Below are 26669 nucleotides of genomic sequence, written 5' to 3' on the forward strand. Positions count from 1 at the left end.
TATTTCTCACTTTGGTTAGAAAGTTTATTTCTTCCTAAAACAGCAGCAGGGAGCTGTGAGAGCAGAGGGGCCGGAAACCTCCATCTTGGTGGGGAGGACATGGGCTCAGCATGCAGGGTTGCAGGGTGGGGGAAAGCAGGGGACAGTGGGCATCTCCTTGAGGTTCACTGGCTGAGGAAATCGCAGGCCTCCAGGAGTGCTGTGGACGCAATGCAGCAGACATTCAGAGACTGAATTGCTTTGTTTTGGTTTTGTGTTGTGTTTGAGCAGGGTCTCACTATGTAGTCCAGGCTGGCCTTGAACTCACTATGCAGCCCAGACTGGCCTCAACTCACAGCTATCCTCCTGTTTCAGCCTCCCGGGGGCTGGGATGACAGGCGTGCATCATCATACCCAGGTAAAAAACTAATTCTTTTTTTAAATCCATGTTTTACCCTAGTAAATCCAGGAGTGCACTTAAACTCGTCCTTGCTGCCCTCCCCACACTGGAAGTCAGGGCTGCCCTGCCCACATGCTCCCTACTCCCCCCTCTCCTAGCCTGCAGGGCCCCAGAACACAGGTGCCTCTGTTCCGTCCAGGCCAGGGTGGTCTCTTACATGGGCCTGAGGAACAGAACTGCCCATGCCCCTGTTCCTCAGAGGTTCAGCTGTTGCCCACTGCGTCCACCTCTGCAGTCCTGCCTTCTGGAATGCAAGCAATTCAAGGCCTGCCCGCCTACATCCTTCTCTGCAGAGCGTTGCTGAGCACCTGCTGTGAGGGTGACTCCCGGGCTGAGAGCTGGGGACAAGGGACAGACAGACCTGCGCTCCAGGGCACAGTCCTTGCAATCCAGAGGCCCAAGAATCAGCCCACAGCTGTGGTTCTTTGTGTGGGCACCACCTGCGTGCCAGTGACCTGAGATATGGCTATCACCGCGGCAACCTTGACATCTGGAGCCTGATCATAGCTCTTTTCAAGGGTAGAGGGGGTGATGGCCCCGCATTCCTTAGGAAGCATCCTACCCTGACCCCTGCAGCATCTCCGAAATTATGATAACCAAAGATGCTTCTGGACATTGTCACATGTCCCCTGGGGACAGATGACCCTGAGCTGCGAACAGGGGGAAGCGATGCCCAAGCCTGGAGACAGACCCCAACACCTCCACCTCCCTGAGGGAGGGACAGGAGTGGAGATCCGGGTGACTATCATGCCCGAGGGGCATGGGTGGTGTACGCTCACAGGTGAGACCCGCCACCAGTAGCCTTTCGACACTCGGGGAAGTCTCCTAAATATTTTAAAGGGTTAAATGGTGATCCAGGCCTTTCTTTCTCTAGGTTTTTGAGACTGGGCTCTCCTGAGATGCCCTCTGCCCTAGCTTCTCAGCAACGCCACCCTGTGTCCACTCACGGGAAGGGGAGCAGCGCTTCAGGTTGGTGATGGCCGCCAGGTACTCCCGCCCTAGGTACTCCTCGTAGGTCGTTTTTCCATGCAGTCTGGCCAGGCACTCGGTGTTGTCGTTGAACAGAAGGTTTTTGGTTTCAGACTGAAACAGGCAGAACTCTCCTGGGCACCTGGATCCGTTTCTTCCAAACCGAGTCTGGGTGAAATGGCAGAGGGTCAAGGAGTGGCCAAGGAGGACGGCGGCATGGGTGCATGGGGATTTCCTCCATCCTGGACCAGCCCTGAGAACACTGCAGTCCGGAGTCTCCCCAGAGCGCCCCCAGGCAGCACCAGACATCCCTGTCCCCCACTTGCCTTCCTTCCTGTCCCACAGAACCTCTTGCAGACAGCTGCATGACACCTGAGGGTTTTTGAGGACTGCTCCCCCAGAACAGATCCCGGGGGTAGCCTAACATTCCAGCCATGGGGGAGGTGATCTGCACAGGAAACCCCCATCCCCCACCAACCGGAAGATGACCAGGCAGGTCCTGGGAGGCCCTCCGCCTCCTGGAGCAAAGAGCCTTCTCCACACCCTGGCCGCTGTGACAATGAGGACGCAGTGTCATCACAGAGCAACTGAGGGGCCAGTGCAGAACCCCAGGTTTTAAGGGGACTTCAGGATTCCCTCCAAGTCGCAAAGATACAGCCCTATATCTACAGGCTGATCCTGGGCTTTGCTTTGTGAGGGAGTTTTGTCCAGAACCGGTTCTGCTGGGCCAGGAAGCATCCAAAACACAAACTGGTCCTTACTGGAGCCTGCGGGGGGGGGGGGGGGGCCGGGGGGGGGGGGCACCCCCTCTGTCTACAGCAACAGGAGGGACGCACTGGTTCTGGGCCACCAGGGGTGCAGGAGCACAGAAGTCATGTGAGTCCAGAGGCCATGGGGGCCCCCACAGCGGGCAGCAGACACTGACCCCACCAGCACCAGCTAGATGCCCCCGAAGGAGCCCCTGCAGTCGGGAAAGAGCCAGGGCCCAGGGGTCTGTACCTGCTGGTTGAGCAGCACCTCTTCCAGGAGTTTGGCCTTATCTTTCCGAGACACCACGGCGTGGTTCGGGGCCATGGCCAGGTGGCAGCTCCGGGCCTCCGTCACAGGCTTCCGGGTGCCATCGAGGCACAGCAGCTGGAAGTCCTCCAGTTTCAAGTTCTGGGCCCAGGACTCAGTGTTCTTCCCTGGGGGGACAAACAGGAGGCATCAGCCCCAGCCGCCCTGCATGGCCAAGGGGACTTTTCAGGGTGCGCTTGTCATTTAGCAAGAAAAGAGGGTGACAGTCATGTAAGGACATACCTCAGAAGCACATCACTATGAGAAGAAGCCGGTCACAAAAGACCGACAATTCTGGTCCCATCTGCATGACCAGGCTAACCCTCGGAGAGAGCACGCAGAGGGTCCCAGAGCTCCAGGAGTGGCATGGGTTGGGGTGACTGCTGCCCAAGCTCTTTCTGGGGTACTCAAGTGTTCTGGGGGGATCTGTTAGTGGATGCACAACTCCAAGTTTCCTGGAGACCATTAAGTTTTACACCTCAAATAGCTGGGATGGGTGGGTTCTATAGTATGCAAATTGTATCTCAATAAAGCTTTTCAAATTCTTTATTTTTTGAGATACCGTCTTGCTATGTAGTTCAGGCTGGTCCTGAACTCTGTGAGGCCCAAATCGGCCTCAAATTTAGTAGGCACCTCCTGCCTCAGTCTCTTGAGTGCTGAGATTACAGGTGTGCACCACCACATACAGCAAAGCTTTGAGTCTTTAAAAAAAAAACTATTCATCTATGCCATATTTCTAGTGAGTTCTAGAAAAAGAAAACAAGTTGAGTATGCTTTACCCAAAACGCTGGAACCAGAAGTGCTTTGGATTTTGGATTTTTTCCCATATTTCAGAATATTTGTACCTTCATTATAGATTCACTTAGTCTTTTCTGCGCAGTGTATGCAAGGAACCTGCAGTGAATTTGGGGTGATATTTCTAGTGACATGTGACTGACTCATCTTGGGGGCCAGGAATGAGGTTTTCTGTGGCATTTTGTCATTCTGGAAATTTTCCAATTCCAGATTTTCTGGGGTATGTTTTGTTTTGGTTTTGTCTTTTAGAGATAGGGTCTCATTGTGCAAATCAGGCTGGCCTTGAGCTCACTTTGTAGCCCAGGCTCATCTCAAACTTCAAGGATCCTCCTGCCTCAGCCTCCTGAGTGCCAAGATTGCAGGTGTGTGCCACCACACCCAGCTCCAATTTCAGACTTTTGAATCAGGTGTTACAGCCTGTGGCTGGCTTATGTTCAAGGAGAACTTGCTCTCTCCTCTCCTTTCCTTGCTCTTACTGTAACCACAGAAAGGACAGGAACTTCCACAGGTAGCACATGTGCCTGGTCAATTCTGATCAAACACCCTTGTAAGTAGCAGAGGAACTGAAAATTCAACTGGACACCATCCAATCCCTAGAGACCCGTGGCTGGCTGCTGTCAATTCCAAGTGCAGGCAGACACGACTGTGCGCCAGGCCGGGTCCCTGATTAGGGGCCCTGGTCCCTCCCCCTGCATCCCTGCAGCCTCCTCTTGGTTCCTCTGTGTGAGGCTGAGATCTCTCCACACCCTGAAGTCCTCGCCCTCCCCCAAAGCCGCGAGGACACCAGCGGAGTAGGAGTCTGCACTTGGGCTGAAGGGAGCCTCAACTTCCTTCTTTCAAAAGGGAAATTTTGTTTGCATTGTTTGGATTTCCGGTATCATCTACTCTTAGCTTCCTCCCAGCACATGTGATCTGATGTAAGCACAAGATGGATTTCTGCACGTGACCGCACAAAGCCAGGGTGTGTGTGTGTGTGTGTGTGTGTGTGTGTGTGTGTGTGTGAATTCAGCTTCATAAACCACTGTGGCACCCACAGACATTATGTTATCATGCCACCTCCCAAGGTTAAACTCCTGGCTTCATTCAAAAGTCAGAAACTGTTAGGACCCTTCCAGATGTAAACCTGGAGACCAAAGCGCTGGGGACGCGTTTCACCTACCGTCTGTGTTCTGCAAGACAGTGGAGTCTTTCAAGAAGGCCACCTCCCCAGCCCTCTCTGCCAGGCACCTAAAATGTTTTGGAAAACAAACACATCACAAGAGAAAAGAAGCTATTAGAGCTTTCACGGATATTCACACATACATTCCAAAAACTGAAACATGGAAGCAAACATACAAAAGATGACAATATTTCCAGGAATCTGCGGTTTTAAATGGAAGATTGAATGCATCTGTGTGCCCACCCTTGGTCCCCACAAGCGGCCTGCCAGGACTTGCCTTCCCAGGGAACAGAGAGTGAGTCTTTTCTGATCACCCAAGGAAAAAGTCCATAGATGCTAAACTTTTGGGGTTCACAATAAAATGACATAAAGCGGCCCTCACTGAGGCCCAGTACTACCAAGACCTGGCAACTGGTATCAAACCAATGGTCAGCCCAGGGTCTCCACGTTTTCATTTTAAACTAATCTAATGTCCTACTCTTGAATATGGACAAAGAGCCAGAGACCAGCTGACATTTGAAGAAAGACCATACAAAGTAGAGATCAAATCACTATATTCAGGACACAAAGACAAGATAAGGGAGAGAAGAGAGCTAAGAAAAAAGCTATAATTAATATTATTAAAAATAAAAAAGAAGATACAGCATTCACAAAACAAGAACAGGAAGCGCTAAAAGAGAATAGTCAAGATACAAGAGTTATTAGAAAAATGTTTTTAAATCTTTAGAATTCTTTAAGGTGATAAAAAGATTAGACTGAGAAAATAAGCCAGAAATTAGAATATAAAGAACAAACAATAAAAAGCAAATGAAGAAGCCAGGTGATGATCCAAGAGAATACACAATTTAAAAATTAAAATTTGAGGAGAAATTAGAGGAAGAGAAAGATGGAAACTGTCACAGAAGTAATAAAGTTTCCCGGGACTAAATCACTTGTGCTCAGCTGAAAACGCTCATCACACGCCCCATCCAATAAATTGGAAGCAGTCTCACTAAGTATCATTGTGAAGTTTCAGAACACCAGAGGTTTTTAAAAAAACATTGTTACAAAGCTCAAAAACTTTTCAAGACAAAGAAAATACCATGTAAAAGAATCATCAAGCAAGATGGTAACATTTTTCTCAAAAGAAATTCTAGGAAATACGAGACAATGGGTTACATCATTTTGATTTTACCGTATTTCTGTCTTGGCCTTTCCGTGCTGTGTTCTGGCTCATTTCCTAATGCCCCTCCTCGTTGGTTACACTGGTCAGCTGCAGTTAATTTCAACTGCCGCTTTTCCCTCTGTAGAAGACCTAATTGTTCACCAGTAAAATACTCATCTGCTGCTGTCTGCTGGACTTCTGCAGTTGCCAGCCTCGCTGGTTATTGTCTTGCAGCTGTACTGTCCACTATCACTGACAGTGCCCGAGGCGGGTTCTAGAGAAGTCACTAGTTTGACACTACTTTAAAAAATATTTACGAGTTGGGGGCTCCTGCCCGCTCCTAGGGGACACGAGGTTGAGTCCCAAATCTATTCCAGGACTGGTTATGGTCCCCTTTCCCAGCAGACGTGTTCCTTGCCATTTCCCACAAATTCAGGCAAACCCCACAGCCACCAGGGGTGGACACAGAAGCCACTCTGGCCACAGCTTTTAGGGACCAGGTTGTTGGAACAAGGACACATCTCAGGACCAAGTGCTCGTCCTCTGGGTTTTACCCTAAATGACCCCTTACCACTTTACCACTTACCCCGAGCTCCTAGGGACGCCTGTGTACAGAGTGTGTGGGGGGCAAGGCTTGGGAGGGTTTATGCCTGTCTGCGGTGCCAGAGTTTGGTCAGAACAGCCCCAAACTGCCTTTTCCAGATAAAAAAATCTTGTCAAAATTCCTAGCTTAGACTTCGTCGTTCACCCCAGCTATGAATCACTGGAAAGGAGGTTTGAAGACGCGCAAAGACATATTTCAGAACAAAGCAGCACCCCCTGCCCTCCCTTGAGAGCTGCAGAGAGCTGTGCACTTGCAATAAACCCAAGAAAGCTAAAGAAATAAAATCCAGGAACGGGCTGCCTGATGTGAAGTAAGAGATGGGAAGCCCAAAAGACGGCCACGGGGCGTCCCAGGACTACAGACACGCAGGTGGCCCGGCAGCTCCAAACCCTGGCTGCCGCTGAAGGACGGAGGTCCCAGGAGCGGCACTTCAGGAAAAGAAGAAACCAGACAGCGCCCCCTGTGCCTACGCAGTCTGCATGGTCGGGAGCCGCAAGCTACCGGCAGCAGGAAGCTGTGAATGTGTGAATTTTAAAAAGCACAGAAAATGAAGCAAATTTGCCAGGCTTGGTGGCACATGCCTGTAACTCTAGCACTGAGGAGGCTGAGGCAGGAGGATCTTGTAAGTTCAAGGCCAGCCTGGGTTATAAAGTCAGCTCAAGGCCAGCCAGAATTGCATAGTGAGACCCTGTCTCAAAAAAACCAAAAAAAGAAAAGAAAGAGAAAAACAAAATGAAGCAAATTTAAAAAGACATCTGTCATCTCCAGAGTAAACAAAAAATATGCACAATAAACCTACTCTTACCAAGCCACGTGTTGGTAAGAGGCTGTAAGAACGTAATGACGGACGTGTCCAGTGTCTGGTGAGCCCAGCGGCTGTGGGCAAAGCAGAGGCGCCTTTGCTCTCCGCTGTCCGAGGCCAGCAGGAAACAGCAGAAAGTCAGGAACCAAGATCCAGCCCTACCATGACTGGTGAGAAATCAAAGGATGAGGAAGACCCCTAGTTCAACTTTCAGTTATTGTAATGAACTCATCCGGTCCAGATTCCAGATAGCACTGGAACAAAGACGAAGCGGAGTTTTCTGGTGTAAACCGAAACGCCGCTGTGCAGAGTCTCCGGGAGGTGATGCCCCTGATGTCGGGAGTGGGATGGGGCTCACACGATGCCTTGGAGATCTCATCGGCCTGGTGTCTGGATCTAGGCCTCAGATATTTTAGTACACGAAACTAAGCACATTTTTGTCTGTTTGATTTTTATGACTCGCTCAAAATCGAGCAAGAACTAGTCTTGGAAAAGTTCCAAGGCACCAGCTGGACCGTGCACCGCGGTCCTCAGCCCCATGGCGCCACCTGGTGGCGAATGGGGAGAGAGCCCCGGGGAAGTCCCGGACAATGCCCCGCCCAGATGCAGGAAATTACACACGCAGGCTGTGGCTAGGAGCTGTGAATGGTGCCTCAGCTATCATTTATGAATTCTGCAAACTTTTTTGTGTTGGAAGTACTGGGATCAAACCCAGGGTCACTCTATCATATAGCTACATCCCCAGGCCTTTTTTTAAAAAAAAAACATTTTTTAAAAATTTTGAGACATAGTCTAAGTTATCCAGGCTGACCTCCAACTGGCAATCCTCCTGTCTCAGCCTCCTGAGAGGCTGGGATGAAAACATTTGGATAAGGCAGGGGAGCCCTCAGTGCTGGCCCTGACCCGGCTGTGCCAGGACACTCCTGGCATCTGAGACCCAACCTGTGGAGGCCCAAGACTCACCGGAAGGCGCCCGTGTAGCCGAAGTAGCGCTCCTGGCTGTTGGGCACACACTTCTTCTCCCCCTTGTCATTGCCCACGCACAGAGCACACAGGCGGGACGTGGGGTTGGCGCCCGGGGCACAGCTCTGACTGAAGAATTCATCTGCGGGGGAAGCAGGCAGTCAGCATGGCTACCTTAGTTCTCTCCCCCGATGCCGCGGCTGGGTCACTGGGGCCCAGGTCAGACAGCGCAGGCTGTCACAGAGGAGGACCGGCTGCCACGGACCAAGCCCACCAGAAGTCAGCAGTGCACCAGGCAGACTGCACACGGGGACCCCTTCCCCGTCTCCAGGGAGGCAGAGGCAGGCTGCACCTCCAGCTCTAACGTGGGGCATGCAGTGACTTGGTGTGGAATGACACCTCCCAGACATGGCACAGTTGTCCAGCCGGCTCTGGCTCCCCTTCCCTGAGGGAGGAGGATGCCTCCGTCTACACCCAGGCTCCACTCTTTGGAGGGGTGAGGGTGGCTCTGTGCCTTGCTGCTGACCCTCATCTGAACACTGCCCTCGTGCTGTTCAACCCAGGGGAGCAGGAGGCAAAGGGGACAAGAGAGCCCTGGGCACGAGTCACCCTTTGTCAGACCCCTGCAGCCCCTGAGGACAGCTCAGAGTCACCACCAGGGTGACAAGAGCAGCAACCACATGGCCGGCCGTACTGGGGAGTGACAGATGCCCCAGCCAGGACCAAAGCCTCGGTGACACTGCAGCCGGAGCCCCACTCCAGGAGACACCCTCCCAAGAGCACAGCCCCAGTGAGACTGCACCAGGCCTCTGCAGGCAGGCATGGCCAGCACTAGCCGTGGTGAGTGGGGCATGCAGGGACAGAGGCCAGCGGAGGGCAGGTGGGTAAGCAGTTGGTTCTATCCCATGGGGCAGGGTCTGTGATGAATTTGGTTCTGGAGCTCCAAGAGGTAAAAGGACTGGGTTTGTCCAGTACAGGAACACATTCTTTTGGGGCAGAGGGGTAGACCCATATTCTAATGGATGGGTGTGTGTGTGCCTGTGTGTGTGTGTGTGTGTGTGTGTGTGTCCCTGGGCATTGAACCCAGGGGTCCACACATGCTAGGCAATCCTTTTGGCACTGATCCACATCTCCAGCCCTTTTTGTTTTGAGACAGATACTTGCTCAGTTTCTTGGGCTGGCTTTGAATTTACAATCCTGTTTCAGCCTCCTGAGCAGCTGCGATCACAGAGATGCACCACCAGACCTGACTTGAGAACCCTGCCTTTATCTCCATTGGGTGGACAGGACCTGGAAACTGTCCAGCAGAAAGCCTTCTACTTTGTCTTGCCTGTGGGGCATATTTGGACAGGATTTTCTTCTGCCCAAAGACATTGCAAACCCCCATCCCCACCCGCCCGCAGGACCCCGTACCGAATCTGCAGGAGCGGGTCTGGTTCAAGATCAGGCCCATGGGGATGACCCAGCCTGCGGTCCTGTCCACGCCTGTGTGGCAGGACTTCCTGCCTCTCAGAGAGTTCCAGGTGAGGCTGGTGTCTGAGGTCCGAACCGCTGCCACAGCGAGGTATCCTGGCACACAGAAGACAGAGTGACCTTAGCCCCCGGGTGGCCTAGCAGCAGATTCCAGGGCACTGTTCATCAGCCAGGCCATGTCAACAGGCATCACCAGGGGACAGTTCCTCTGGTGACTCTGGCCATTGCTAAGCAGACCCCTAGTGCAAGCAGCTGCTCTATGTCAAGGGCAGGTGTGGGCTGGGCTGGTCGGTGACTGCCTTTCTGGTTTCCAGGGCCAGGTCTCTTTCTAGCAGCTTGCTTTATTTTTAATTCCCGCCACCACCTTGTCCTCTGGCAAAAGAACTTATTCCTGGCCCTGAATGCACTTCGTTCCACCTCACCTTCCGGCGGTCTGTTCACGCAGTCAGAGCCTGGTTTCTCCTGGGACCCTGAAAGAACCAAGACAAGCAAAGCATCGCTGGACACCAATTCACCGAGCAGCCGCAGCCCGGAGAGCCCCAGGATGCAGGGTCAGATACAGACCAACCCAACCTTCCGCCGCAGATCCTGAGGCAGAAGCCAACACACATCTCCATCACGACAGGGAGCAAGACAAGCCCTGGCCACAATCACCACCCACTGGCCAATCCCCGTCCGCAGGGACCTGGGGGGATAATTACGGTAGAGTCACACACAGAATCCTGCATGGCAGCAGGACTAACCAGGGGCGCCGTGTGCTGCACGACTCCTGCACTAAGCAAAAGCACAGGCAGAACCAGTGCGTGCGGCTGGAAGTCAAGAGCGTCACAGCCTTGGCTGGGGACAGCAAGACAGCAGGTGCTTCTGAGGCCTGCTGCGTCCCCATCGGGGCCCTGGAGTGCAGGGCACTGAGCCGGCTGCTCACATGCTCTTACTCATGTGCACAGCCACACCTATTAATATTTTTCAATTAGGAGAGGAAATCAGATGTCTACTGGACAGACCGGAAGCAGCTACCATCTGCTGCCTTGGTTTCCGATACGGATGCAAGAAAGGGACATCCCTGTCCCCGATCGCGCTCGGGCTGGGGCAGCTGAGACTGAGTAAGGGAAGACTCGAGGAACACAGAGAATGTCCTTGCCTCATGAAGAATCTGCCCTGCTCCAAAGAGCCTAAAAGTTAGGTCTTGGAGGGAAGCGTTGGAGGATAACCCTGAGCGACCTCTTCCGGGCGATTAAAATCTTTAAAAGCTTAAAGCAAAACATAAAAAGCAAGTCTGTGACTGTCAGGAGGGAGAGACAGAGACAGACACAGACCCACGAGGGCGAAGGAGGAGACATGAGCCAATCCTTGGATGCCAGCACACTGGGCTGCTCAGGCAGAAGAGCCCTTTTGTGCCTTCCCCGCCCACAGTCCCACCCAAAGGTGTCCACACGTCCTTCCTCCCCCTACCCCCGGGCCGGTGAGTGCCCACTCCTCCCCACACCCAGAGAGACTCCAGCTCCACTCACTCTGGTTCTCCGCCAGGACGGGCACCAGGCCGCACCTGCCAGCGCTGTAGATGAACCCTCCATCCAGGCTCATGGCATCCGCCTCACCTTTCTGCAGAGACAGAGCTGATTCAGCAGCTGTGCACAGCCCCAGGGCCGGCTTCTCCCCCTGAACACTTAGAGGGAATAAATGACTTGTGCCCACTGTCCCACTGCCAGCCTGCTTGCCTGGGCACTGCCAGCTCAGTTGGAACAACCAGGCAGCTCCCCCAGGGCTCTCACCCTCTGTCCTCTGAGTGAATCCCTTTCCACACTGGGAACTCTGGACACCGAGGTGGGGACCCAGCTACACCCGCATCAACACCCATCAGGCACCAGGATGGCAGAGCTCTCTGTCTACAGCCACTGAGAAATGGCTTCAGGGTCTCCACCTCAGGAGCCCATCGCAGTGACAGAAGCCGATGTAAAGGGGCAGGGTGACCACAACTAACCAGAACCCTCCACAGGGACGTTCTGGGCTGGGGACATGGCTCAGCGGCATAAGCACCTGCCTAGAAAACGCAAGGTCCTGAGTCCAATCCCCATACAAAATAAATAAATAAAAGATGTTCTGAAGTCACTGCTGGGAAAACGTTTCTGCCGAACATGTGTTCTCATGGGAAACACACATGACAGGCTTGCTGTCTAGAGACAAAAACTCAGAACTACACTAAAGGATGCAATCCCAGGACCATAAGCACACAGCAGTACGTGTACAAGGAATCCTGGGGTGCAAAATCACCAAACGGCACACCTGTGACCCCAGCACGCCTCCAGGCTGGGATAGTCTGAGCCCAGCATGGACAGTTAACACTAACCCTAAACATGAGTTAAAATCAAAATTTAGAAATGGCTGGGGATGGAAGTCGGTGCAAAGGCCCTGAGTTCGATTCCCAATCCTGAGAAAGAAAGAAAGAAAGAAAGAAAGAAAGAAAGAAAGAAAGAAAGAAAGAAAAGAGACTTTAATCATAGCTTTCTCGGTATTAAACTGGGTTTTTGGTTAGTGTGAGTGCCTGTGTAGAGTGTGTATGTTTCTATGGCCCAGATTATATACATAATCCTGATGAGTTCTTCTGGTACAAGGAGTGAAACCTCCACAATAAGCCACTTTTCCCACCTAACTGTGCCCCCTGGACAACATGCAGACTGCCCTGGGCCGATGTCCACCCCGTTCCCAGGGAGCCCCGCCCCCACCCCACGCGCCGGCACCCACCATGGTGAGCGTGATGCAGTCCTCCGTGGTGCGCGCCGCAACGCAGGTCACTTTGCCGCCACTGACGCCGCTCCAGCGGTCACACTTGCGCTTCTCCTCGGGGCCAATCGCGCACCACACGACACGTGAGTAACGGGCAGCCACATCGGCCTCCGCTGCAGAGAGGGTCAGTGGTGGGCATCGCCCCCTCCTCCCCCCCTCCTCCCTCCCTCCTCCCTCCTCTGTTCACTTCTCAGCTCTCCACCCTGCTCTGCCCCAAGAGCCTGCCTCAGTTTCTCCTCCTCCTCCTTTCCACAGCTTCTAACCCATCCCCCCATCCCCAAGGGCTCAAAGCCCAGCATCCTTACAGACTGGTGGGTGAGGGGACCTTGAATCCAGCCCTGACCTCCCCAGGCTTGCAGTCACCACCATGGGCGACAGTGGCCTCCGGTCACCCTGGCTGCTCCATAACCCACCCCACCCCCTAGCCAGGAAGCCTCAGGCTGAGCCAGGCTCCTGTGGCCTCGGTCCCTGGCCAAGGTCAGGAGCTGCCTCTCCAGCCCCGGAGTCCACCCTGATCCCATGTCTCACTTAACAGGAGGCCAGTCCCACCCAGGGGCACTGGGCAGCATGAATCCAGGGGCTGGGGGTTTTGGACACTCTCCTGGTGGCCCTGCCTCTGCTGATGAGGATGGAGGAGACCACAGTGACCATGGCGGGCAGGGTCACCCTACCCGGAGCGCACACTTACTTTCCTGCATGTTCCGGATGGAGGAGAGGTAGCCGAAGCCCAGGTACAGCCCCGCATCTACCCTCTTGGGGACCCTCACGAAGCCCAATGCAGAGTCCTTGAACAGCAGGTCCCTCTTCCCCCGGGGCGAGCCGAAGAGCTGGAACCCCGAGGACTTGCCCTTGCCGAACTTTTCCTAAGGAGAGGAAAATGGAGTTGTGAAGTCTGCAGGGAAGTTGTGAAGCTGGTAGGGAGAACACCAAACCCCAGGTCAGAAAACCAGCATCTGAAATCTCCGAACAATTCTGAGGACCCAGACCTGGGCCGGAAGCCTCCAGGGCTGGACTCCCACCATCCCAGGGGCACGAGCTAGGTGCCCCAGCCTCTGGGAAGTGCCTTAGTATCCTGGGGGAATGCCATGCCCCCACCCCCGCCTCCACTGCAGCCGTGAGCCTCCGGGGTCAGCAAGGCTACAGGGGTCCGGCCTTTCTGCCACACAGCTGGAGTGGCCCGAGCCAGGAGGGCCTTCTGGAGTCTCACAGTCTCCACCCCTCCCCCAGTTCCAAGCAGGTGGGGAGTACCCCACATGCGGCTACCTGTGCTTGGCGGAGAAACTCCCAGATCAAGTCCTCCCTGCCATTCACACTGCGGGCCACAATGGCATGAGAAGGGACACGGGCCAGGTGGCACTGCTTGTACTCGTCCACCGGCCTCCAGGTGTTGTCTGGGCAAAGCAGCTTGTACTCCTCCCGCTGGGCCTTGTCTGGCAGGTCCTCTGTGAGAGGAAGAGGGCCCCAGTGAGCCAAGGCAGGAAGCACCAGCCAGAGCCCCGCTGCTCCCCATAGAATTCAGGTTGGAGGAAACACACTGCCTGCCCCACGGACGGGACAGACTTGAGACAGCATGAGGGCTCAGATCCACAGTGGCTCCCAGAGTCCCCTGTGCTGGGAGGCAGAGCTGCCAGAGGTGGCTGGATCATAGTGCTGTATTCATCAGTGATGTCACCCCTGTGTGCATCCATGGTGGAACGCACCGTAAGGAGGCAGGGCCCGTTACAAGCCGGTCTCTAGGGTGTGACCGGGAAGAGTACATCTCCCTCCCTGGCTCCCCCTTCGCTCTCAGCTTCCTGGTTACTGTGAGGTGAGCAGCGGTCCTCCTCCCAGGCCCTTCCACCGAGCCATGTCTGCCTTGGAGCCAGTGACCGTCACCAGGGTTCAGAGTGAACCCTCTGTAAGCCAAATTATAGCTCTCCTACAGAGGGTGTCAAGTGTTCTGTTACAGCAGTGAGGAAGCTCACACATGGGATGAATCGGGCTGAGGGTGTGGCTCAGTGCTACAGCCTGGCCTCGTGGGACCCTGGGTTCCACCTCCTGCAGGAAGGAAGAAAGGATGGAAGGAAGGGAAGGAGGGAGGGAGAAAATCCTGAAAACAAAGGCATCAAAAGACTCTAGAATACCAGAGAAGGAAAGAGAGTCCCAGAAGGACCCAGGGGCCGGCAGAGCTGTGACCCTATGACCGATTGCATCCTGCAGCCCTGCTGGACAGTGTCCACACACAGAGCTACCTCACCCGCACATCCTGGAAAAGTAAAAACTGAGGAAAAGATTTAAGGCAGAAAATGCCCTTGAGTTGCTTTCCACACCTGGTGCAGCACAGAACAGAAAGGGTTTCCGTGGATGAATTTGGCCATATTTTGGAAGTGTTCATCTGTACTGTATATAAATCCTTGGAAGAAGGAAGAGGGAAATTTTGCCAAAGCAAGGATGCTTCCCATCCCAGTGCTAATGCAATTGTGTGTATCTGAATCACACAATTTATAAAAAAAAGAAAAGAAAAGTCCTCATCAAAGATGGTAGAATTATCTAGCTAGAAAAGCCGTGAAGCCACAGGAAACAGGTAAGACCCATGTTGTAAGATCAACCAGCAAAAAAGCAGCATTCCCAGTAATACCAAACAAATAATACAGACCGTAAGGTATTACAGTGGCAGCTAAAACAATTAAACTATTTTATAGGCTCACCAAAAAATGCATGATACCCATAATGAGAAGAATGTCCCACTCTATCAAAAGAAGTTTGATCAAATGGGAAGATTTAGGATTGTCATGGTTTAGACAACCCATCAATCCACAGATTGATTTAAAATCTGTAAAATTATAATTAACGTTTGATTTTTTTAGAAACCCAGCAAAATCTTTCTCAATTTTTAGCTTAGAAAACCTGAAAATAAATAGCAAAGTCAGGAGAGGAGGTCCCTCCCTCTATTAGAAGAGCTTCCACATGCCAGATAAAACAGAAAAACACGAACACAGAAGCAAAGCAAAGCTACTGGGGAGATGGTCGCGTGGATACGCACAGACTTGGGGAGCACAAGAGTGGAGTTTGTGCTGTTTTCCTGGAGGGAAAATCGCCTAGTCTGGGGGAAAATGCTAAACCAAATCCACACCCACTCCCAGGTTATTCACGTAGGCAACCATGAGGAAGTGGGAATCATTCATCTCGTTAACCAAAACCTTCACGATCTGGGTGTAAAATGAACACCTTCAAAAGACCACAAAACCACAAGTGAGCAGGGTAAAACTGACGGGCTTTAGCTTATTGGTTTCAAGACTTCCATTCTATTGACAGATCACCCTAAAATCCAAGTCCTACAGTGGTTTGATGTCTAGGTAGAGAGCTCTGCCCTTGAATTGAAACCCTGAAGAAACTCATCAAAGTTTATCAAATAAGAACGAGGAGGCTGAGCTGCAGCAAATATAATGAGAGAATCCACTCACGTGTCATGGCAGTGCAAATTAAACCAACAAGGAGACCATGTTAGAGCAGTCACGTGACAAACAAAATGAATGTCAGGATAACTCGAAATTGTGCAGAAATGAGAACACTAGCCAGGTGTGGTGGCTCACGCCTGAAATCCCAGCACTTGGGAGGCTGAGGCAGGAGGATTGTTGCAAGCTCAAGCCCAGCCTGGGCTACAAAGTGAGCTCAAGGCCAGCCTGAACTGCATGGCGAGACCCTGTCTCAAAAAGACAAATAACAACTAAAAAAACAAGAAATGAGATCACTGGAGAACAGATCAGAACTCAGATCCTGAGAGCACCATGAGCCTCCTGGGGACCCAAGTGACCTATGTGGGGCCCCTAGGGAATCAGCAGCCTGTCTGTACCTAGCGGTTGTGCCTCATCGGGGGACAGGAAGAGGACACACAATGGCTGTGTAGAAAGAGAGGAGAAGAGGGAACTCTGCAGTCTGTGGCAGGGGTGGTCCGATGTCCCCCACTATTCACCTACCCCACTATTCACCTACGCGTGCACACAAGCACAAGGACCAGTTCTTAAAACCAATACCAAAAGGAAACCCTTGGGAACAGTGTGGTTTCTGACACTCAGACAATGTGTGGCCGTAGATCACAGAGCCACAGAGCACCTGCTCAGTGTCTCAGGACTACACAGGCCTGGAGGGCCCAGCTCAGGCCCCTGGGCTCCGGCATCTGTGCAGGGGTCAGTGGGCGAGGGAGAGGACACCCGAGATCCATCCACACCATGTGCTGTAGTGAGCAGCACGGCCAGAGTTACACGAGGAAACAGAAAGTGGGGGTCCGAGGCACCAGCCCCGCCTTACCAAACACTGTGCTCGCCTTGATGAAAGCCACGTCTCCAGCGCCATCTCTCAGACACCTGTGAAATCAGAAGGCCCCAGAGGTCAGTGTCCTGGGCTCTGTGGTCGCCTCCCAAGGAAGTGGAGATCTGGGGTCCCTCCAGGTGAGGCTGAGGCGCTGCTGGGACCCTGACCATGGCTCTGGGGCAGACGAGATGTCGTTTTCTGTTCTATGTAAGAGAGCTTTGGAGCTGCTACGCTGGAAGGGAAAGACTTGGCTTCCCTGGCTGTGGGCTCTTTCTGGGGTGTAGGTCACCAGCATGCCCTGCAGCGCCCCTCTGCAAATGCTCAGTGGTCCCAGGAATGGGGTGGCAAGGTGAGTGTGGAGGGGCACATCAGCCAGGGCTGCCCCTGCCCTCCAGGGAGAGGTAGGGATAACAGCTGGACACAGCGCTGTCCTGTCCAGCCAGCCCCAGAAGACATGTCACCCAACAGACTCGTCAGCCCCTCAGTGCTCAGTGGAGTCAGCAGGAAAACCCAGGACCCTGGCTTCCCCTGGACCCGGCCAGCAGCTGAGCCCTCTGGGCCCTAGCAGAGGCCTCCTGGGCTGAGGCCCTGTGGCCCATGGTGGCACAGACAGTGTCACTCACTTGAAGGCACCGGAGTAGCCGAAGTACGGTTCCTGGGTGGAGAAGGCACATTTATTTGTCCCTGTCCCCGAACACTGGCGACACAGGCTGGGAAACCGCACTCCATCCACGCCGGGAACACAGCTGGCTGAGAAGAACTTGGCCACAGCTGGGGAACAGATCGGGACCACAGAGTGGGAGCCAGCCCTGACACCCCGGCTGCAGCATCACCCCCAGGGTGTCCCTGAGGAAACAGCCCCTTCCCCACACATCACCCGTGTCTCCCTGGCGTAGGCTGGAAACTCCGAGATGGGCACCTTAGCTGAGCTGGGCCAAGACACCTCTCCCTAACCCTAAGCCTAACCCTAACCCTGCCAGCCTTGCCTACCTTGGAGATGCTCCACATGGCCACCTCCTGTCCCCAAAGTGGCCTGGGCCCACAGTGGTAGTAGACGCCCCTGTTGAGCTCTCCCAGGAATCTCCGGGCATCTTACCTGCCTCAATGGGCTCAGGAGGTCCCCTCCAGTTCAAGAACGGACGGAGCACCCCTGTGGGGATCCGCCACCCAGCGGTCCTGTTAATGCCAGTGTGGCAGGACCGCAGGCCCTGCAGCTGGTCCAGCCGAAAGTTCCTGCTTCTCTTGGCCACAGCCACAGCGTAGTAGTGTGTCCGGGGATCTGCAAGGGGCGGGGCGACCTAGAAGTCATCCCGGCTGGAGGGAGGAGCACTGAACCCTATGCTGGCTTCAGCCCCTGTAAGGGGGGCCTCAGGCGTTCCCCTCTCAGGCCAGCGCCTCCACTCCCTGCATCATGGTGCACACCCCTGCCAGGCTTCCTCATGCACTGGGATCCCTGGAGCCCAGGCCACGGCCACCCCACCCTGAATCTCCCAAGCACTCACTGGCTTCTGAGCCATACACTTCCGCCGCCACAGGCCGCAGGTTGTAGGGGTCCAGTGCGGCCTCGTACAGCTGCCCACCGTCCAGGGTGATGGCGTCAGCCTTGTTCTCCTGGAGGAGGAGGGGTCAGGTCAGATGCGGGAAACCCCCTGAGCCAGGTGAGCCGGGGTCAGGGCTTCCAAGAGGCTCCATGGCCAGAAGGCGCTCTGAGGGACCAGATGGCCACAGTGTCCACTGTTGCAGGGGGAAGCACAGGCCAAGGGCTTTAATCCTGAGCTGGTGCCAGGCCCTGGACACACCAGCAGTGCCATTTGGGTTTCAAGCCATTGTCCTAGATGCCCCTCCCTGGCCTGGCTCTGTGCTTGCTGAAGTCCTCACTGAGCAGGAAGCACAGCTACTCAGACGTCCTACCGTGTCCCCAAGGCAAAGCCTCATCCTTCACCTTCACCACTGTTCTGCTGCTTGCCTCCTGCATGCCCCACGGTCAGAGAGCATTTTCCTGGCACTTAGGGCCTCTAATACTGCAGGCATTTTCTTTTCTTTCTTTCGTTTTTTTTTTTTTTTTTTTTTTTTTTTTGGTACTGGGATCAAACTCACAACCTTGCGCTTGCTGGACAGGCGCTTGTGCCACTGAGCTAAATCCCCAGCTACTTTTTCTTTTTTTTAGTACCAAGAATTGAACTCAAGACCTTGCACTTGCCAGGCTGGTGCTTATGTTGCTGAGCTAAATTTCCTCCCTTCTGCAGAGCCTTTGTGGATTCTGTCCACCAGCCACTATCTCCGGACCCCGTGAATGTCATCTAAGCTACTCAGCAAGTCCCCCAGGGTTTGGCACCTGGGTGATCTCTGATTTCACCTGTGAAATCTTTGCTGAAATCTTTTCCCCCAAAGACTGTGTCCTTGGGAGAGGCCAAGGGCAGGACCAGAGTGGGAAGGAGTTTGTATCTGTGCCTGGGCACTGCGACAGCCCTGCCTTCTGGAGGATTCTCAGTGCCGTGGGGTAGCTAGGACCAGCTGCACACAGCGTGGCCAGCAGGACAGGCACTACCTGTGACCATTATGGAAAATCCCAGTGCTAACAAGCTGCCCAGGTGTGGCCACTGAAGACAGCAAATGTCACTAGGGCTCCATTCCTGTCATTTCTCGTACCTGAGTCCACCTTTCCTACCGCCTGGCACTGGGTCTTCACAGGGTGGGGATGGCAGTCATTCACCAGCGCTCAGCAGTAGCTGTTCACTGGCGCTTCCTCAGCGTGGGTCTGGGTGATTTTATTAGCTATAAATTTCTCTTAATGTATTTTAAGGTGTCTTTTGTAATTTAATTCAAGCAAACATGTGAAGGCACACATCAGACCTCTCAGCACGGGGAAACGCAAAGGACCCATCTCAAAATAATAATAATCTTAAAATAAAAGCTGACATTTATATTCCCTCTATAGTTTTTGGGTAGCCTGTGCCCAGTTTTTCAATAATACAAATTTTATTGTTAACCATCTAATCTGCCTCGACTTTCTTTGCTGAATGGCAGGGGTACTAATTTCAAGTGGAACTAGTTTTGGGGTTTCCTCCACCAGCATTCGGGCGGAATAGGGCAGAACGGGACCTGCCATCTGCGCTTTGCACAGATGGGAGAGGGCAGTGCCTTGGTCAGACAAGACTACTCTAAGAACCCGGCAGGTTTCGTTAGCAACTTAACACCAAGTACAAAAAGATATTTGCCAAGTGAATGAGCAAACATTATTTTATATAAAAATTAGCACATCTTGATGCACCAAAGGAATCAGGGACCACGCACACATCACAGTACTGACGGTATCGTGGACAAACATCTTCCTAGGGCCACACACACCCTGTGCCGGTGACAGGACAAGATGCCTGTGGTTCCCTGGGCCTGTTTTCAAGGGTGCAGAGGGAGGGATTCTTAAGTTTTCACCCTGCAGGGTGCCCGTGACCTTCACCACCTACTTCAAATGTGGGCTATCAAAGTAGACGGTGGATGTTTGCATCTTTAAAATTGTTGCAGGAGAAGTCGCAAAGCTATGAACGCTCCTCCAAATGCTCCCCGTCACATTAACTGCTCTCGTGTCCTTTCTGAAGCGGCTCTGCAGTCCCTTCCTGAGTGTCTGCATGAGGTGTGATCAAAAATACAGGGCCGTGCTGCTGCCACCGAGAGAGCACCATCCAGTGGAAAGGCAGCTCACAAAAACTCAGCCTTGCATCCTCCTCCCCAGAGTCCAAGTGACTGGGCTGAGCACCGTGGATTGATTCAGGACCTCGAGGCAGCCAGACGGAAGGCAGCAACTGAAGGAAGCAACACAAAAGAGGACTGGCAGGGCCGCTTGGCTTCGGAAATAGGGGACGGGGGCTCAAAGACAGGGAGAGGACTCCCCAGGGGATGTGGTCATTCGCCTTTCATTATAATTTTTTAAAAATGCAAACATTCACCATGTTTCAGATCAGATCTCGCTTGATTGTTTATGCTTTTTTTGTTGTTGTTTGTTGTTTGTTTTTGTGTGTGTGCAGGGATCGAACTCACAGCCTCAAGTTTGCCAAGCAGGTCCTTATACCACTGAGCTAAACCCCCACCCTATGCTTCTTCTTTTCTGACAGCCATTAATAGCAAGGTGTGAGGTCCCACTCGCTACACAAACACACACACACACACACACACACACACATACACACACACACACACACACACGTGGCCTCTCAGCCTTAGCTGGTTTCTTTCTTTCAAAGAACAGTTTTCCTACGATGAGGAGCAACTCCCAGCTCACTGGCGCCCCAGAAGGAAGCAGAGGGACCAAGCACAGCCCCCCAACTGAACTCTTCCTGACACCTCCCCTTGCACCTTGGTCCCCCTGACCCACTGCCAGGTCTTACCGAAATGGCCTGGAGACAGTCACGGTAGGAATCTTTCTTGATGCAAGAGACGGGAGGGCCCCCGACTCTCTTCATGTTCTTCTGCAAGTTGTAGCACTTCCTTGCCTCATCGGAGGAGATGGCACACCAGCGCACGTTCCCCTTGGGGATGGCCAGACACAGTCCTGGGAGGAAGAGGGCAGGGTCAGGCCCCCTCTACTGTCCTGGAGGGACCACCTCACCTCCACAGAGGTCCCAGCTGCCCTGTGTCCTCTGTACACTGGTTGATCCTGCCCTAACCAGCAGGCCCTAACAAGCAGGGCCTCTGCCCTGTCTGGTGGTTTTCGAGTTTTGATAAACTAAGGACTCTTTTCCTTCCAGTGACACGGCCATTCATTCGGCAGGTCTTCAGATCAGCCTAGGGTGCTCTTCCACCTGCTTGGCCCATTTGAACCTGGGAGATGGGGAGGGGCTGGAAGGCGGCTTGGCTCTTAGAGCAGCTGACCACTGCAAGTCCAGCCAAGAGTCCCTCTCTGTGGGTGCCCAAGCACCTTGCAAGGGTTCCAAGGAGTAGGAAACATACCAGACTGCGGATGCTGTAGGAATGGAGGGTCGGGGGCGCAGCAAGCCCTCCTTGTCCTCCTGCTCTGGTGCTAGAATCTGCCATTGGGAGAGGGCTGGGTCAGGTGCTCACCTGATTGCCAGGTGGACTCCATCTAAGCAAACCCTCCAGTGAATGGCAAAGGATGGAAAGCTTTCTGCACGAGCTCAGGAACAGCACGGGGGCATCCAGCCTCCTCTGTTCCCCCCTGCACAATGCTGGGGCGCAGGACACAGCAAAAAGGTGAGAAAAGCAAATAAACCCCTCCCTGGGGGCCGAAGTGCTCTCCACAGCCAATGGAGAAAACCCTACTGCATCTGCCAAGCATAGGAGCTGGCACAGCAGGGCCACGGGACACCAGCGACACCAGATTGGGAGACAAAAACCAATCATATCTTTGCATGGGGCACGAGAAGCCTAGGGCTGAAATGAAGACCATGGCTCTGCTTCCTAATAGTGTCAGAAAAGAGTTAAATGCATGTGGGCAAAAGATCTCAAATTTCAAGAAAGGAGACAGATGGCCAAGAAGCACATGCAACTCTGTTTGACATCACTGATCAATGAGAAAATGCAACTTTTAAGCCCAGGATGTCACATGGCTGGTGTACATCACATATCTGATCGCAGCTGACGTGGGCAATAACGTGTCAGCGAGGACGCAGGGAAATGGAAAGATTCCTGCTCTGCTCTGACTGTGAACTGGGGCGGGCACTTTGGAAAACAAGCTGGCAGCTTTGCAAAATGTTAAATCAGAGCGACCCTGATGGCCCTGCAAGTGAGCTTTTAGAAATAAAAACGTACATCTTCGCAAAGACTCCCACGAGTAATCATAGCGACATTATGCAAAAGAGCAAAAACCTGGAAATACCCTGAGTGTCCAACAATTGGACAAAGACAGAGAGAGGGAGTGGACAGCCTGCACAGGGACTTCACGGGATGTGGAGGACCAGAATGGGGCAGTTGGTGTCAGAAATCAGCCAGGGAGCAGATAGGTTCGGGGAGCTCTGGGGAGGCCAGGGGTGGGGCAAGCGGAGAACAGAGCTCCTTTCTTCTCCATCCTCCGGGCAGGCAGGCCAGGCCCAGGGGAGACCCCAGGCATATGACCCAGCCTACTGGAAACCTAAGGGCATTCCCGGCAGGGCTCCTCCACACCACTTGGATCCAGCTGGCCTGACCCCCCTACCAGCCTGGGAACACCCTCTCTCAGGGTCCAGAGCAGGAACCCCAGGACAGGATTGAGTGTGGTAGGGGTACAGGTCAGCTCTCCGTGGATCTTTCCTGCCCCATCCAGGTGGCCCTGACCTGTGCTGTGTGTCATGCAGTAGGGAGCAAGGGGGGAAGAGGATGTGGAAGTGGGGGGATGGATGCCTGATGTCAGAGGGGTCCGGAGAATGGGCCCAGCGATGCACTCCTGCTCCCCTCCCCTCTGGCCCTGCAGGAAGCCCTACTCACAGCTCCCACCACTGAAAGCGCATCCCTGTGAAGTATCCCAAGCCCAGAAGTTACTCCAGACCTGGAATGGGGCCGTAGCGCAGGCCCGGCTCTCCAGTCTCCCCAGTTTTGTCTCTCCTATTCCCAGGCACATCTCAAAGGGGAGATCAGTCCTTTCCCTCTCACAGCCCAGGACACAAGGGCAGTCACCAGCCTTGCACGCTGCTGCAGGAGGTGTCACTAATTTGTGTCCAGCCCCAGGCATGGGACAGCCCCCCTCCTCCTCTTCCAGGCTCGGGGGTTTTTAAATGAAGAAACTGAGGCTCAAAGAGACTCTCTCATGCCAGAGTCATTTGTCACACGGTCCTTGCAGGAGCAAAGATCAAAACTCAGGTGTGTCTTCCACAAATTGCTCACTCTCTCTGAACCAGGGTGACCAGGATGGGTACTGGGGTCCCAGAGGATACCAGGGAAGCAGAAGTCTCCTGGGAGCCCTGGGGGAGGTGCTGGCGACTTAGTTGTAGCCCATGTGGCTTTGGGGAGCCCTGGTCCTTTCCCATCCCTGAACCTGTCCCTGCCTGGCTGGGCACAGGACCTGAGGTGCTGGCCAGGTCGTCCCTGGATGTGGAGCACTCACCAAGATCCCCAAGGGATAGGGACAGCAGGGCTGCTAGGAGGAGCCTCATATTGCTTCTTGAGGTGGTGACCCAGCCAGCCTAGGCCCTACACAGCCCTGCGACCCTTTATCTACTGTGGCCTCCTGGGCTGGCCCCGCCCCATTACCCCATCAGTCCCCGTTGCCTCCCTCCCCCCACCCCACCCCACCCGGTTTCCCTCCTGGTATGTGCCCTCCCCTGCAAGTCCAGTTTCTGCTGGGCTCACTGCCCAGAGGTACAGCACAGAGCAGGGGTCTCTAGGGACAGTGAGGTGGACGCTCCTCAGGAGACAAGGTGTGCATGGCTGGTCCACCCCCAGGGCACAGGGGACAGCTGACAGGGACAGAATGGCCAGCTGGAGAGAACATGGGCTTCCAGGAGAAGTGACCTTCTCAGCCCTGCTGATATAACTGGGCTCCCAGAACAGGTGCCAGGGACCTCAGAGAGGACTGTCCACTCCCCAGCACCAGTCCTGTCCCCTCATTGCCAAAGAGGGAGATGCCCTGCCACTTTTCTTTCTTCCTTCTTCCCTTTCTTTTTTCATCTTTCTTCCTTGCCTTTCTTTCCTTTCTTTCTTCTTCCCTCCTTCTACCCTTCCTCCTCTCTCTCCTTATTTGACTTTTTGGAACAGTGGTAGGGGACAAGAGATGGGAATTCATGGGCGATGCCATTTTTGGTTACAAAGCTGGTTTCGGCTTCCAAGGTTAGGTCTGTAACACCAGGGGCTCCAGAATGAAGACCCTCCGCACGGCCCACCTTGTGTGTGCCGATAACTGATTGGAAGCCAACCACCTGCGGCCCTCGTGTGTCCAAGGCACTTCAGGGCCTCCGGGGCACACAGTGGCCCTGTCCCTGCAGGTGGGAGCTTGACCCAGAGTCACCAGGGGAGGCAGGGAGACTGCAGCCCTCAGGGAAGTCCAGGTCACCTGGAGTTCTGCTTGTCCTGAAAGACTGGTCTTGGCTCTCTGCTCAGATCACTGGGTGCCCAGGCAGGTAAAACCTCAGGGAGCCAGAGCTGGCAAAGGGGGGCACCAGCAGGCACCATGCCCTGGAGAAGCTCTCAGCCCTGGGAGGCCCTGGAGGAGGTGCAGGGCTCTCCACCACTGGGCGTAGTCCTTCCAGGGCCCAAGGGACTGGTCAGGAGTCCTGCTTGCCTGGCACGAGTGGGGGTGTCTGGGGCTCAGAGCTAGAATCTCAGAGCTAGACGGGTCAACTGGGAGTGACAGGCCAGGGTCCCTTGTTTGGAAACAAGATATCGCAACACTAAAAATTGCTCCCATGGATAATCGCAAGAAGCCATTTCAAAAATGGTGAAGAAATACGTACTTGACTAATTCTCAAGGGTGCTAAAGCATCTTGGGACAGCACCTGAGCTAGCAACCAGGCCGCACCTTTTTGTGATTAGAAAAGAATGAAGAAATATCACAACCCAGGTCTCTACAGGAGAGTAAATCACGAACAGGATGCCCTGGGAGGTCGGGACCCCTGGGCCCCCCGTATGTGTGACAGTGTCAGCAGGGACACAGAACCGGGACCACAAGTGGGGGCACCTACAGGTAGGGCAAGATTCCAACAAGGGAGCCTCCAGAGAGAGGCAGAGCCCAGCAGAGTGACCAGTGCCTGGGGACCAGGGACAATGAAATGTCCCTCTGTGCTGGCTGGGAAGTTCTGCTCTGCCCTGAGCTCCATACCATGTGTCTGTCTGCCTCTGGATAGCTCCCTTCGTGGGTCCTCTAGGCACCTAGATTTCTGCCCCTGAAATGTATCACCTGCTCCTCCACCCCAGGGTGCTCCCCTCCCCTCACTTTCCATCAGACCCCAAACACAGAGCCATGGAGGCACCTGCCATCTCTCACCAGTCATCTCTGGCCATGCAGTAGGCGAAGCTCATGACCAATTGAAGGAACATGAGGACGGGCTGTCCTGGAGGTTTAGAGTCTGAAGAAAGTCAAGGGCAAGGCTGGCTGAGCTGGGCCTCCCAGGGCCTGTGTCCATGGACTCATTTACCTGCCCACAAGGAAGCCCTGCAAGGAATTAGAATGCAGGTTTCCAAATACTAAGACAGAGTGTGCTTGCAGTGTAGCCCACCACACAACAGCAAGTGCTGGTATGTAACAAGCAGGCCTGGGGGACTGGCACCCTCACACCCTGCAGAATAGCAAGTCGGAGTCCTCCTCCGCAAGGAACTAGGTTCCTCCCAGACTGTAAGCCCTGTTCCTTCCTCTAGGGGTCCTCTAGGAGAACTAGGAGGGGGCTGGGCAGCCCCAGCTCCAGATGGGACAAATGAAAAGAGGCCTCCCCGAGGTCTCTATCTGAGCTGACCAAAGGGTCTCCGGGGTCTACTTCCTTGTGCCTGCCCCTGGTAGGTGGTTTCTGGGTTTGAAAAGAGCTACTTTTTAAATTTTGAGGGATTTTGTGGTGAGTTAACCAGCAGGGTGGCTTTAGTTACACTGTAGGAATCAGCCAGTGCAACCACCCAGCACAATACCTGGAGAGCCAGCACCCCTAATGGCTCAGCCCATGTTGTCAAGGTGGGTGGCCCGTGGTGCCCAGGCTGGGTGGGCAGGTATGAATATATGCAGCTCCACCATCCCACGCATGAAGACAGACATCGTAGCCCTAGGGATGGCGCTTTTAACTCCACACAGAGCAATCCGTGACCACCACATGAGGCTCTAACACCAGTCCTGCCATGACAGTCACCATCCCCTTGTGGCTCGAAGCAGGACGGATACCAGCAACCAAAGACCCTCTGGGAGCTGGGCATGGTCCAGCGCCGTCCACACACCAGCTGCTGTCCTTAATCCTAGGTGCGCATGGCTCAGGTTCCCAGGTGAGGGGACCCGTGATCCCCTGGAGCACTTGGTGCCTTGGTATCAAGCATTCCTTTGCTGTGGATCAGAAGAGAAGAGCCGAGAAGGGGAACGAGGTGGATGGAGAGCTCCCTGCTTCTCTACCACCAAGTCCACAGAGATCCCGCCACAGAGACACTGATTTCCAGAGGCCACCAGGTCCTGTGTTGGCCCCAGAGGGGAGCCGAAGGCCCTGGCGGTCAGGGCATTTCCTGAGGGTGCAGAGGTAGGGCCACCACCAGGAGGAAGCGTGGCCGAAGGGCAACAGGTGGGAATGCTTGCCATGCTGT

General features: G+C 54.0%; 1 protein-coding gene across 1 annotated transcript; it reads right to left on the reverse strand.

Annotated features, from left to right (window-relative positions):
- On the reverse strand, nucleotides 1-23634 carry Ltf (lactotransferrin). Its single transcript, XM_003476887.5, has 17 exons — nucleotides 23509-23634; nucleotides 20861-21024; nucleotides 17981-18089; nucleotides 17575-17757; nucleotides 17102-17249; nucleotides 16476-16531; nucleotides 13452-13630; nucleotides 12877-13051; nucleotides 12147-12301; nucleotides 10916-11006; nucleotides 9827-9874; nucleotides 9345-9500; nucleotides 7932-8073; nucleotides 4419-4486; nucleotides 2408-2592; nucleotides 1387-1576; nucleotides 1-199 (listed from the first exon to the last, which is right to left on the reverse strand). The coding sequence occupies exons 1-17, from the start codon at nucleotides 23555-23557 to the stop codon at nucleotides 165-167; spliced, it is 2133 nt and encodes a 710-aa protein (XP_003476935.2). The 5' UTR covers nucleotides 23558-23634; the 3' UTR covers nucleotides 1-164.
- Between the last annotated feature and the right edge of the window lie 3035 nt (nucleotides 23635-26669).

This window comes from Cavia porcellus, unplaced genomic scaffold (genome assembly GCF_034190915.1).
Source record: "Cavia porcellus strain 051 isolate PalLab524CR breed Dunkin Hartley unplaced genomic scaffold, mCavPor4.1 scaffold_14, whole genome shotgun sequence".
In the NCBI taxonomy this organism is placed as follows: Eukaryota; Metazoa; Chordata; class Mammalia; order Rodentia; family Caviidae; genus Cavia; species Cavia porcellus.

What these genes read in the sequence shown, in the direction of transcription:
- Ltf (XM_003476887.5), bottom strand. Translation starts at nt 23,557, where the DNA reads ATGAGGCTCCTCCTAGCAGCCCTGCTGTCCCTATCCCTTGGGGATCTT. An exon ending in TCCTGAGCCCATTGAGGCAG is followed by an intron (nt 17,250 to 17,574) that starts GTAAGATGCCCG and finishes TCTGTTCCCCAG; the next exon opens with CTGTGGCCAAGTTCTTCTCA. An exon ending in GGCTACTCCGGTGCCTTCAA is followed by an intron (nt 16,532 to 17,101) that starts GTGAGTGACACT and finishes CTGATTTCACAG; the next exon opens with GTGTCTGAGAGATGGCGCTG.